The 13380-nt window shown below is 36.6% G+C and overlaps 2 protein-coding genes across 5 annotated transcripts in view; one reads left to right on the top strand and one right to left on the bottom strand.

Annotated features, from left to right (window-relative positions):
* The window catches only part of CEBPZ (CCAAT enhancer binding protein zeta), a 21740-nt gene extending 12775 nt beyond the window's left edge, over positions 1-8965 (top strand). The window contains exons 7-16 of the mRNA XM_028514505.2: positions 477-579; positions 687-755; positions 2242-2308; positions 3242-3342; positions 3980-4037; positions 4294-4472; positions 4866-4955; positions 7993-8054; positions 8148-8229; positions 8633-8965. Coding sequence (XP_028370306.1) covers positions 477-579; positions 687-755; positions 2242-2308; positions 3242-3342; positions 3980-4037; positions 4294-4472; positions 4866-4955; positions 7993-8054; positions 8148-8229; positions 8633-8787 — 966 coding nt within the window. The 3' untranslated portion in view covers positions 8788-8965. The remainder of the gene's footprint in view (positions 1-476; positions 580-686; positions 756-2241; positions 2309-3241; positions 3343-3979; positions 4038-4293; positions 4473-4865; positions 4956-7992; positions 8055-8147; positions 8230-8632) is intronic.
* On the bottom strand, positions 7550-13380 carry CEBPZOS (CEBPZ opposite strand). 4 transcript variants are annotated; one of them, XM_028514508.2, is made up of 5 exons: positions 13301-13380; positions 10400-10515; positions 9316-9360; positions 8807-8891; positions 7550-7752 (listed from the first exon to the last, which is right to left on the bottom strand). In XM_028514508.2, the coding sequence occupies exons 2-4, from the start codon at positions 10512-10514 to the stop codon at positions 8809-8811; spliced, it is 243 nt and encodes an 80-aa protein (XP_028370309.1). In that variant the 5' UTR covers position 10515; positions 13301-13380; the 3' UTR covers positions 7550-7752; positions 8807-8808. The 4 variants fall into 4 exon arrangements, with proteins under 4 accessions (XP_028370309.1, XP_035883762.1, XP_035883764.1 ...); XM_036027869.1 differs by lacking the exon at positions 13301-13380 and adding an exon at positions 13258-13280; XM_036027871.1 differs by lacking the exon at positions 13301-13380 and adding an exon at positions 11945-12048.

The raw sequence follows: 13380 nt of genomic DNA, 5'->3' as shown, positions 1-13380 counted from the left end.
CTGGTCGTGCAGCATTTTCTCCACCACATAGAGTCATGTGCATTTGCCTGTTGTTGTAAAGGAGCAACGACTTGTTTAATACAGAGCAGCAGTTAGGTCCTCCCACTCTGAGATGAATGGGGATACAGGGTTTAGGAAACCACACAGTTATTTGGCACATTCTGGCGTTCTCCTGGAGACATGTTGCCCTCTCGTTTTCTCTTTGCTACTGCAAGCCTTGGTTCCTGGTTAATGGTTAAATGACCTATAGTATTAATATTATTTATTTATTCATATAATCAGTATATCATAGAATATGTATGAGTGTGTTTGATTTCTTTAAGTAAAGAATAAATATGCATGACAGAAATATCGAAGAGTTACTTACTGCAGTTTGTGCCTTCTATGTATTATAATAGATGTTTACAATTTCCTACTTTTTCCTCATCTGGGTACATGCATATAATTTAAGTTCTGAAATTCCCCTCACCTTTCAGGGGGATTATATTCAGTATTCAGGGGACCCACTGCAGGATTTTACACTAATGAGATTCTTGGATCGATTTGTATACCGAAACCCAAAGCCACATAAAGGCAAAGGTATGCTTCTACTTGATGAATTATTTGGTTTTCAGTGTTGACGTTTAATAAACAGTATGAGCGTGTGACTAGGTTTTACACTACACTGTCTTGATTTTACATTTCAGAAAACACAGACAGTGTTGTGATGCAGCCAAAAAGAAAACATTTTATGAAAGATAGTCATAGTCTTGCTGGTAAGTGTTTATAAAGTACTTTATAATATTTTTTTAGATTGTATGTATTTATTTATTTGAGAGAGGAGAAGGCAGGGATAAAGAGAGGGAGAGAAACTTTGATGTGTGATAGAAACATCAATTGGTTACCTGTTACGTGCCCCCACATGGTCACCTGGTTTGCAACTCAGGCATGTGCCCTGACCAGGAATTGAACCAGCGACCTTTTGGTTTGCAGCCCAGCACTCAGCCCACTGAGCCACACTAGTCAGGGCTATAATAATTTATAAAAGTCTGGACTGTTGAAACTTACAAGATAGTAAAAGTCAGTAACATATAAAGTATGTTATTTGTTCCACTGTTTGAATAAAACCTAAGCACCAGAGACATTAGCCATCTTTTGTTCCCAAGAATGTGTAGATATTTCTAAGTCCACTGTCTGATTGGACCTTTTTTTTTTTTTTAACTTTATTACACAAAATTTCAGTCATATCCAAAATAAATAAATAGTATGTTCAACTTCTCCCCCACCCCCTTCCCAGTGGCCATGACCAGCTTTAACAGTTATTAATATTTTGCCATTCTGGTATCATCTGTGGCTTTATCAGTGAACCACGTCTACCCCCCCCCCCCACTTCCCCCGCCCTAATATATATTATGTATTTACTATCTTTTGTACTTCAGACCATCTTAAGCTCTCTAATATGAGCTTAGCAGAAAACCCACACAGTTTCGTTATAGAGCATCATGTTAATTGAGTGGTAACATTCTACTTCTATGGGTATTTACCCATCTTGGGGCCTGAGTCTTTGTTTTTCTATTCAGAGCCAACATTTCTTTGCAACCAGACCCCAACTCCTTTCTGTTCTAAGGCTAAAGTGAAAACACACCTTATAAATCATTGCATTTCCAACTTACCTCACAGAGGTCCAGAGGCGTGAAAACACCTGCCCGAAGTTAATAGAATTAGAAGCCAGATTCCCTTTTAATCAAGATGAATCAGAAATTTTTATTTTGAAGATGGAAAATATGCTTGTACTCTTGACTCGTTTTTTTAGTTTTCCTCAGCATTAAGTAAAAGTGTGGATAACTCTATGTTTGCCTTTGTTTTCTGTTCCCAGAATGACAGGCATTTTCATTTTTCTGAGATGAAAATGTCAAGTTTTTAAGTGATTATTTATTAAGAGAACTCTTGGAATGTTTTATCTCTTGGCATTCAGATCTGGGATGCAGTTGGAGGACAGTGAGAGTGCCTGTTCTTCACTGCGATGTGCAGTTGGCTAATACTGCCTGCTTCTCCTGGTAGCCGGCCGTCAGTTTCAGATGCAGGCCCCACTCCTCACAGACTTCCCCAGAGACTGTCCTCTGCACACTAGGTTCCCGTCTGCCCACCTTCCTTTCATTGTGAGGCTTTAGAGTTGTAGGTATGCTGTATTTAGTCTTTGAGCTTGAATAACATTAAAAGGATTTCTTTAATAAATTAAATTTTTTAACTGAATTTTTCTAGTGAACAGCAAGGAGTTCCTTGCAAAAGAAGAAAGCCAAATACCCGTGGATCAAGTGTTTTTCTATAGGTAATATACTTAATTCGGTTTGGGGAACTGTTAAAATTTAAAATTTAGAATCCTTAAAATGCTTTGTTAACATAGGCCAACCTTGAAAAGATCAAAGGACCTATCAGTATCCATTTTTGTGAAGATTATTTATAAATCAGTCATTTTGCTAATATTAAGATATCTAAGTGGAACTGAAACAAGTAAATTTGGAAGGTTTGTTTTTAATTAGCATAATTTTTGTTTTATGAATCTTGACTTTAGGGAACTTAACCTTTAATTTCCTTTTTTTAATACAGTAATTTTCTAAGAGTCTGTAAGTCTGTATTAGTCTAACATAATGATCAACAACTCATGAGTAATTAGTCCAAAACGTGACTCTAAGCAGAATTAGCAAAATTCACTGTGTTGCTAATAAAGATAAGTCCTGAACCTACTGGTATTTACTAAATGCCTCACAGTAGTAAAGGAACTGTTCTCTCATCTGTTACTTTGGTTTGATTTGATTTGCTCTGTTGATGCTTTTTGTGTGAAGAATTTTAAGGGCATGATCCCGTCTGCAAAATGCTAAGTTCTATTGTATCCTAATATGACAGTAGGTCTGATAAAAGATTGTGAAAAGAAGTCAGCACATGTTGTGATATTCTAATACTTTCATCATTAGTGTTGACCCTGAAACAACCTTTTACATGTGCCATTTAATTAGGGTGAATTCAGGTGTTTTTATCAGGAACCAAACCTGAATATTTGAAATTTATACTTCACATTTTAGAAGTCTCCAACTGTTTTGTAGAATTCAACTTTTTTCTACAATAAATACAAACTTTAGTCATTTATATCCAACAGAGTTAACAGCATTTACACTTGTTTTGGTGAATGGTCATAGGTGCTTTAGTTATAAGAAGTAGTCCCTGTAGTAAAATTATCAAATATGTGACATGAATTTTATTTTAGGTATTATAAAAAAGTCGCTGTCATTAAAGAGAAGCAAAAACGGAATGCAGACGAAGAAAGTATAGAAGATGTGGATGATGAGGAATTTGAAAGGATGATTGGTAATTTGTTGACTATTCAATTTGTAAAATAATTTATTATGTTAGTGGTAGAAGTGACCTTAGTTGAAAAAATCACTTAACTAAGAATACCATGGAAATCACAATGGAGAATTAAAAAATATTTTGGTGGGATGATAATTCACAGGACAATTCATGGAGAAAAAATGATATTTGCACGAGTATATTCTTAAGGCCAACTCTTTCATAGAAGAGAAACCATTTTTACTGTTCCTGATCTTCCGTTATTGGTAGCAGTAGTCTACTGTGTCATCTATTTTATCTTTATACTCCACAGAGCTAGAAAACCATAATTGAAATTTAGACTGAAACGAAAAACATGGGAAATTAGGAAGACTTACATTGAGTCCACTTCAATAGCTCTAATGAAGTAAAAAGGACTGCGGTTGCTAACTATTTCATTTGATATTTACCCTCTTGCTGTAAAAGAACTGTAGATAGAACCTGAAATTAACTGGAACCATTTTAGTTTAGGAATTTAATTAAGGTCAGTATAGTCACAGTTTTATTTTGGTGTTTGTCATAAAAAGAAGAATCTTGACCGTTAATTCATTTAGAAGACATGTCAATTTTGTTATTCTTTGCTACATCTTACAATTTGTGTATTGTTCTCTGGTAGATATATTTGAAGATGATAACTGTTTCACCCCTGGAAAGGATGATCTTGATTTTGCTGGGTAAAATACATTTCTTCGATATGTTTTTTTCTCCACTGTTTTCTCAGCATTTCTCAAATTGTCCCTTTTGAATAAGCTTGGGAAATAGATCCAGTACTTCCATTTTGGACCTTTATAATGCATATTAAATAAAGGCTCTGAGCTTTCTGTTACTCTCCTTTTAAACCTGTTCATAGCCTAATACCCTGGTAGTCATCAAACCACATTTTAAAAAACAGCTTCCTCTTTTACATTACAAGTTGTTGTTTTTCTTCAGCAATGTGAAAAAGAAAAAAAAAGGAGCTAAGGGTGAGCCAGAAGATGAAGATTCAGAAGAGAGTGATGATGACCTCGATAACTTGGATGATGATGAAGTGTCTTTAGGAAGTATGAATGACGAATTTACTGAAATTGATGAAGATGGAGGAACATTCATGGATGTGCTGGATGATGAAGGTGAGGGCATTCAGCATAGGCCTTTTTAAAAATACAGGACTGAAACAAACTATATCTTCCTTTCTTTTTCAGCATAGGCTTGTTTCTCTGTTGAATATTTTTTATTACTCAGTATTCAGATTAATACTCAGGCCAGAAATTTAAAGAGGGCCTTTTATCCCTCACATTTGAAACTGAAAAGTGTTTTTTAAAGCAGTTAAGTGCTGAGTTTTGGACTTATATTTTCATCAATAATTAGGCTATATGTGTGATACCTGTTGAGCCATTATGTTGCTTTTTAAAATATTATAAAAATAGTAATTAGCAGTTTCTAAAAGTCAGTATTCATCATCCTAACCCTAGAGCAGTCCTATTGTTTTTAAATTACTTAATAGCACTTCTTTTTGGTAACAGAACTTAATGATGAAGTCGGCTCCAAAGTCAGTTCTAAGAAAAGCAAGAGGAAAGGTGCAAATGATTTTGACTTTTCTGGATCATTTCAAGGTAAGAAAGTGCATTTAGTCTCTTTGAAATGTAAGCAGTGTGCATATGAAAGATATTACTCATTATTATTTTGGGAAATTTTCTAAATTGTTGGTACAATTTAGTTTATTTTTACAATGGAAGGTAAGTTTTATGTATTTTAATATGTAAAAATTGTTTCCCACATATCTTCAATTATTTTCTCTTCCTACATTCACACATCTGAATATCTCTAGAGGATTTTTTTCATTCATGTTTAAATCACTCAGTTATATTTAAGCCCCGCATTTTCCATAAACACCTTTTGCCTTTTCTCAACCAACTCTTTTTCTTTGTCATTTGCCCCTTCTGAAAGTCCATGGTCTTCATTCATTAACTTCATTTTCCTTTTTTATGAGATCTCTCATCTTGTTGCCATGACAAAGCAGTTCCAATCTCAAAAATATCTTACATAAAACAGATAGGAGTTCTTTCTGCTAATTTGTTCTCTAACATCTTTTAAAGTATATCATAACAGATTATCCATGTTAGTGTAAGACTTATAAGGTGCTAATAAAGGAAAACACTATTATCAGATGACAACTGTAAGTTGTTGATAAAAATACAGACAGCACTACAATAAATATTTCATCCCATAACCCTGTGGATAAGTATGCAGGCTTGCACTTTTTTTTTCATGCTTTGCCTCTTTGGCTTCTGCTTACTAGTAAATACTGATGAATAAAAATAGACTTGAAAAGTTAAAAAGAATTAAAACACTTAACAGTGTTTTATTAAAATTAAATAAATACTAAAAAAACTTGACATTAAATATTCAACAATAAATATAAAAATAAAAACTATACACTGGTATTAGTCCCGAGAGTTTTATGCTTACAAAATTTTTATCAGCTCCAAAGGCTGATAAAATACTGCTAACAATCAGTTCTCTTATTTAGATTGATTTACCTAATACATATTTAAATTATAACATGCATTTCAGATTTCTTTTGATCAAGTGATGTCACATTAATAGTATCATATGCCCAAATATAAGGCAAACTTTTCCTCAAAATCATCTTACAAATGTTGCTTTATCTCCAGTCCTGCTGAGCCTGTCATATTAAAAAATGCTTTCTCAGCAACCTTATTTTTAATAATAAAGTGCTATTTCAGAAGACAATAGTCTGAAAGAATCTCACATCTCAATCAATAATAGTTTTGGATGCAAATTCAAGTGTACATGACAGAATTGGTTAAAACAAAGAAGTAAAGGAGTTTCACACAGACTTGATTGATCCTGAAGGGTTTCCCTTACATTGACAAATGCTGGATGAAGAAAGGAAACTGTCTTTAAGAAGGCAGCACAGCAAAAATGTTTACTAATCGAAGTTATAGATATATACCTATAAGATGAATGAAAACAAAAAAAAAGCCCTTTTCTAATCCTATACCAATGAGCATTTTAGCGTAAATAAAACATTCAATAATAGCATCATGTACAGTTCTTCAATAATATAACATGCATTTCACCTTGGTAAAAATTGAGATGAAATGCTCTAAAAACTATTTTATCACAAGTGGCTCTAGTATAGTCATGCAAAGACTTGTACACAGTTGTTAATAGCAGCATTATTCAGAACAGCCAAAAAGTGGGAACAGCCCAAATGTCCAGTGACTGATGCTTGGATAGTAAAATACGGTCTACCCTCGTAGTGGGACATTACACAGCAGTAAAATGGAGAGAAGCGCTGATAATGTGGGTGAGCCTGAGAATTGTTACATGTAGTGAGAGAAACCAGATATGGAAAACCACGTATGATTCCACTTACGTAAAATAGCCAGAAAAAGCAAAGCCTTCGTAGGTGCAGTCATGTGACTGACTACAAATGGGCATTATGGATCTTTTGGAGTTGAAAGAAATATTCTAAAATTGTAGCTGAACAACTCTGTAAATTTACTGAAACATACTGAAATTATATACTTAAACAACTGGATTTTATGACATTTTATTCCTAAATACAGCTGTTTTTAAGTGATTCCAGGCTCTGGAAAATTTTAGCTCTTAAGATACTTTCCTCAAAAATCTTACTTGAAGATGTTATCCTTCTAACCATAATTCAGAAAATAAATCAGACAAAATCACAAACTTACAGATTGTTAATGAGCTAGAAAACTAAGTCAAGCCCTGGCTGGTGTGGCTCAGTGGATTGAACACCAGACTGCAAACCAAAGTGTTGCTGGTTCAATTCCCAGTCAAGGCACATGCCTGGGTTGCAGGCCAGGTCCCCAGTAAGGGGTATGCGAGAGGCAACCACACATTGATGTTTCTCTCCTCCCTCCCTTCCCCTCTCTCTAAAAATAAACAAATAAAATCTTTTAAAAATATATGAATAAATAATGATAATTCCAGTAGTGCCAGCGACATTGACATCAAAGGTGCAAAGAGTTTGCGTAATACTGTTTCAGGAAATGAGTAAAAAAGTTTCTCTAGTTAATGTATTTTAGATAGATGCATTTTAAATGTGTGAATTAGAATTTAGTATTAAAAATAGATGTTTTACTCTTTCATCTATTTTGAAAAGTTTATATATTCAGAATGGTACGTGAGGTATTTTTAAAAGAAAACCACTTTATTTTGAATAGTATAAACAAAACTTTATTTATAATATAATAAACATACCTTCAATAATTTCTTAATAGTCCAAAGAATAAAACCTCTGGATTAATTAGAATTTACATTTTGCCTTAAATACTCCAAAATCCATCCATATCGGCTCTGGAATTTTAATCTTGCCTAATACTATAAAGTAAGGTAAACGTTGATCACTGGCCAAACCTGAAAGGTAAGACATAAAAGTCATATGAATCATTCTATTAGGATACTGCCTTTTTAAAAAATAGTGTATACTAACTCTTAAATATATTTCTGTCTTTAAGTGCCAGCTACCTAATGGTGCTAGAAGATAATTGCAATTGTGTATTTTAGCCCAAATATAATTTTTTTTTATTGAAAGATTTATATTTTTCAAAAATCATTGGATTTACAATTTAACAATCTAGGCTTATACTTTTTTAGGACCCAGGAAAAAAAAGAAAAGAAATCTCAGTGACTCCAACCTATTTGTATCTGCTGAAGAGGTAAGGCTAATATACTATTTTAAGAAGTTAGCTATTCAACATTGTTTTAAGTTTTCTAATAAGTGTATCTCCTCCCCCCCCCCTTTTTTTAAGTTTGGCCACCTACTGGATGAAAATATGGGGTCCAAGTTTGACAGCATTGGCGTGAATGCTATGGCCAACAGAGATAATGCAAGTAAGTAGCTTGAACTTTTTGTTGAGCTTTTTTAATAGCCATACTTAGAACCTCTGAAGATTATATAGTATGAGTTGGCTAAGTGAGTTTATAAATTCTTTATAGACATTTTGATTTCTTCTGATACTGTTTTAGCTTTTGTTCTTTTTGCCAGTAAAAGTGTTCAGGGGAAATAAAATCTTCAGAGCATTTGTTCCTTTCCTGTCCTAGTCGTTTATTTATAAAACGGTAATCTTTGATATTAAATGTGGAAGGAAAATAGGGGATTTGCATAGTGGGTGGGAAACAGCTGTAGGCCCGGGCAGACCAGAGGTTCCTGTTACTCGGCAGGTGGTTCTCCGGGGCCCCCCAAGAGACTGCAGTGTGGTGTGTTCATCTTTCTTCTCCCCCTCCCCCCCCAAAGGTGTCAAACAGCTTAGATGGGAGGCTGAACGCGATGACTGGCTACACGACAGAGATGTGAAAAGTATCATCAAGAAAAAGAAGAATTTCAAAAAGAGAAGACCGAAAACTACGCAAAAAATTAAAAAGCAAAGAAAACGAGTGTTCTCTAAATAAATTATAAAATTCTACTTACTCCTAACTTTTGTTGTTCAACCATTTTTCTTCATCTTGCTGTCTGATTCCATACATTCCAGAATATTCGATGGATTTGTAATAAACTATAAATAAAAATAGTCGACATTTATTAAATCATGTAAAAATGTTAAAATTAAACAATACTGAGAAACATCAAGCTTATTTTCTTTCTTGCTACATATTTCATGTAGAACCGCCTGTAGTAATCCTTGTAATGGACACTATTAGGCAAATACTGTGCTAATTACATAATATTAAGCTGTGGTTTGATTCCATCACCACCACAGATATCCAGCCCATGCGCTAACTGCTCTCATTTCGGTTACTCTTGGTGAGAACTTAACTCTTTGTTCTCAGAAGGGGTTAAAATGGGGATGAAGAGTATCTTTCTCCTTTTGAAAACTGACATCACACAATAAAGTCATTTAGCTCTTAATTGATCAGAAAGAAAGTTACTACTTAGTTTAGATAAATACCTACAGGATGAATGAGTTACCTGAAACATACCTTCTAAGATGGAGGGAAATTTCTTGCTCATTGTTTGCCTGAAATCTGATGAAAAAATTTTCTTAATTAGACATGATTAGAAATTCATTGTATTAACTCATACAGCTATATTATAGTGCTAGCCTTAGGGTCTACAAAATAGGACTTCTACAGATTAGAAATTTTTCTTAGTCATTCCTTCTCAATCCAGTAACTATATCCTGAGTCTAAATTGTACTTGCCTTATATATAGCCATCTGGAGTTATTTTGTAACTGAAAATTTTAGCCTGTTTATTCAATGTAAGTTATTTAGAAATACTTAAAAGCAATTTTTTAATGTGCAGTGCCCTTAGGTAACTATGAATTATTTTCATGGATGCAACTTGACCTTGTTTTGGATTTAGAAATAAGACCAGTTTTTTTAAGTTGATTTTAAACTTGAATTTGCTTTTAAGTACTGTTTTGCATGTTTTCCTTTATATCCTTACATTTTTAAAAGTGTGGAGACTTTGTGAATACCCAGTGTTATCATGGAACAGTGGTGTTCCAGTGAAGCACCTTGAAGAAATAAATGACACCTTTCAGAGTTGGCCACCGCTCAGGGCTGCTTTGGTGGAAGAGAAAGCAGCACTTCCTAATTAAAAATGTTTGAGCTCATATAAAATTTAGCCCCACAAAATGTCCAAGCACTTTCAGTGATAGCCAGTGCCACTGGCTATGCCTGGAAAGGGTTTTCGGCACCCAGTACTGATGCAGACAGAACTCACTGAACCTAAGAAACTGATGATTTTGACAATTCAACTCCACTACTCAGTCTGCCAAACAATGAAGTGCATTTGCTCCCCGTCTGTGCTCCCAAAAGAAGCCTGCCTAAGGACACCACTCTTTGCCCTCCACTAGTAAGACTTAAGAGACGTGGGAAATCTTTACAAACATTAATTTTTAAAGAGGAAATTAAGAATAACAATACTTAGCTTCCCCTTGTGGCCATAAAAATGTCTAATAATGCTGAATCTGAAGCAGCTTCTCTAAAAATGTCATTTAGCACAAAAAGTATTAGCCAACTGCATACCCCCCACAAAATAACTTCTGGTCTATGATTACCTTGGCTTGTGTCCATCTTTCTAAATAAAACATACGCTCCAAAAACGCCGAAAAGTTCCACCGCTAAAACTCCTTTAAAGATCTTCCTTGCCAGTGGTTCCAAAGTGCGAGCCATCCTAAGTTTAAAAACAAATACATGTAAACGTACATGAGCATGTTCAGACGTAGTACTGCTTCTATAAAAATTACTCCAATTAATTCCTACAGTTTGAGTGGTTGGCTGTATAGGGAAAACCCCCAACGTTACTGATTACTTATTTGTATTAGAGACATCCCATGTTCTTAGTTTTCGATCTCCGTGCCCAAGGGCAGCAATGTTCAACCGCTGTGCTGCAAGAAAAGTTTAAGATGTGTGATAACCAACTATTTAGTCAGGGGCACTGACCTCTTTTCCCTAAAATTGTCCCATAAATGACAACAGCCAACACAGTAACCACCTGGTATGAATAAAAATTATACTTATAAATTATACCTTTTTTTGGTCAGATTGGCAACAATATATCTTGTGGTGTGCCGCAGAATTTTAATAATTAGTTTACGAGTGCCGTGAGATGAAAAGTGTTGAAAGTCGCTGCCCTCGGCGCAATGAACCAAAGATGTGATTGGATTAAGCAAAGAGGAGAATAGAAGGCATTGTAAAAACTGACAATTTATGGAATTATGATTTTAAAACTAAGTATATAAAATGGTGGGAGATAGAGTAAATAATTCTTTAGCTGAACTAGGAATCAAGGTATGATCTAATGGGAATGGTATGTGAAAGCTTGTAAAATGCCCTACAAAAGTAAGGTTATTCTGTAAGTGGTTGTACATGTTTATAGCTGGAGCTTTTCATTTATTTATACAGCGTATATTGAACTCTGTGCCACCGTCCAGGCATTTTATACAAAGCTGAGCAATAACAGGTTCTTGTTCCTGAACAGCTACTATTCTAACAGTATTTTCAGCTCACTACATCACCTAAAAGCTCATTAAAATGCACATTCCTGGGCCTCAACCTGCAATTCCCCAATCCTTAGATTCTGATTTAGCAACTACAGGGTTGGTGTCCCAATAATTTGCCCTTTAGCAAGTAACTCCAATTCACATTTACACGGGAGGCCACAGGACCAAATGAGGAAGAAAACCGACCTACATCACCCCGTAAGTGGCAAGACTAGAGTTTAGATCTAGATTCTCTTCCTGTAATTAAAATAAAAGTTAATCAAAAGAGAGGATTTGAGTTTTTATTCTTTCTCTAACGTAAAAGTTAAGCAAGTTGAAGGGCTGTATAACAATAGCATATATGACTCTTACTGCATGTATGAACGTAAACCCAAGTTATTACTTGGCCTCCTTATAACCCTAAAGTCAAGAACAAGTGAACTATAGTTCTGAATCTCAGTATTGGATATTATCCTATGCATGCTCTTTGTCACATTGTTCTCTGTCCCTCGTGCAGGTGGTGTGTTCTCTCATACTCAGCAGTCCCAGCTCTGCTCACCATCAAGCATTTACTTCTGACTCCTCACAATGCCCAAGGGTGGAAGTAACTCAACACCCTACCTTTGTAGGATTATCCTACTAAAATCGTTATCAGGTGTCCCTGCTCCACAAATTCCCTTCTCTCATTTTGATAATGTGATCACCCTGGGGACTAAAAAATTAAAATTTTATTATTCTTACCTAAAAGAAAAGAAGCAGAGGAAGTTCAAAAAAAAAAAAAAAAAAGGAGGCGGAGGAGAAGAACTTACAACCATTAGGCAAGTGAGTGGGTAGGGAGAGTTGTTTTGCTGTTTACTACAATGCTGGATATTACTGATGGGGAATAAATCCTGATCAGTAAAGGGAGCTCCCCTGGAGTTATTTTAATGTTCAAGGGGTGAAAAGAACAAAACAAGGCCTGTCTATAGCTAGATCCACAGTGTAAGGAATCCAAGTTAAACTGTTTTGTTTTGTTGGAGGGGGTGAGGTTAAGGATTCAAGCAATACAATCCAAGTAACACTGTAAAATAAAACATTTACCATTCTTGAAAATGTGTGTGTCTCTCTCACACACGTGTATACACATTTTACATTCCAAGTCCCTCAGCTCAGGAGAGGTGTTTACAACGACTGATAAGGCCCATTTGCTAAGACCGCCAAAGGCACACTGTCCACAACAGAGCTAGGTTACTAACTGGCAGAGGAGCAGCAAAAGTAGACGAGATTTGGGGGAACAGTGGAACTTAGGTGAAGTTTAAAACCCAGCCGCCCTCTGACGGGCTCGCAGAAAAGCAGGGCCGTGCGCCATGGAGTTAACATCTCGCTGGGCCTAGAGGCCGACTGGAGGCACACAAGCTAAGACAATTGTCAGTGTTGCATCCGAAACCCCTCAACCCGTGCACCAAAGCTTGAAATCAGATCGGCTCGGTGTGTCCAGGCAACATGATTTCACACAGCAAGGTCTCTCACAGATTAGATGTTGCAGAACAAGGTTTCTCAGCTACGTCTCTGGGTTTAACAGGAGCCGTTTTTTTCAGGTTCCCACCGTCAAGAACCAAGCAACCTGCGAGGCGCCGGCCCTCAGGCTGGCTACCCACGATCCTCGGCCCCACGCCGCCCCGCATCACCGAGGGGCCCTGCTCCCACTGTAGCACCCGGTGCACCGTAGCACCCGGTGCTGCCCGGTGCTGCCCAGTGCACCGTGGCAGCCACAGACCCTCAAGGGCCCAGGACCCCAGGAAGTTCCAGCCGGGCCTGCACCTCCTCCGCCGCGCGGCCAAGGTGGCCGAGCGACCCGGAAACACTCGGGCTGGTCCCGCACTCGCTCCAGCGGACTGGAGACAGTGACACCCGAGTGTCCTCAGCGCGGCCCCAAAACTCTAGAGAGGTCCCACCAAAACATGCCGCACTCCCGGCTCCGGGTAGCCCAAGTCACACCTGCAAACTAGAGCCCCACGCCGCTGTCTCGCCCGGATCGCGCACACGCAGGTCTGCGCCTGAGCACGGTTCCGCAGAGC

The sequence above is a fragment of the Phyllostomus discolor genome, chromosome 6 (genome assembly GCF_004126475.2).
Source record: "Phyllostomus discolor isolate MPI-MPIP mPhyDis1 chromosome 6, mPhyDis1.pri.v3, whole genome shotgun sequence".
In the NCBI taxonomy this organism is placed as follows: domain Eukaryota; kingdom Metazoa; phylum Chordata; class Mammalia; order Chiroptera; family Phyllostomidae; genus Phyllostomus; species Phyllostomus discolor.
This window is presented reverse-complemented; position numbering and strand designations above follow the sequence as displayed.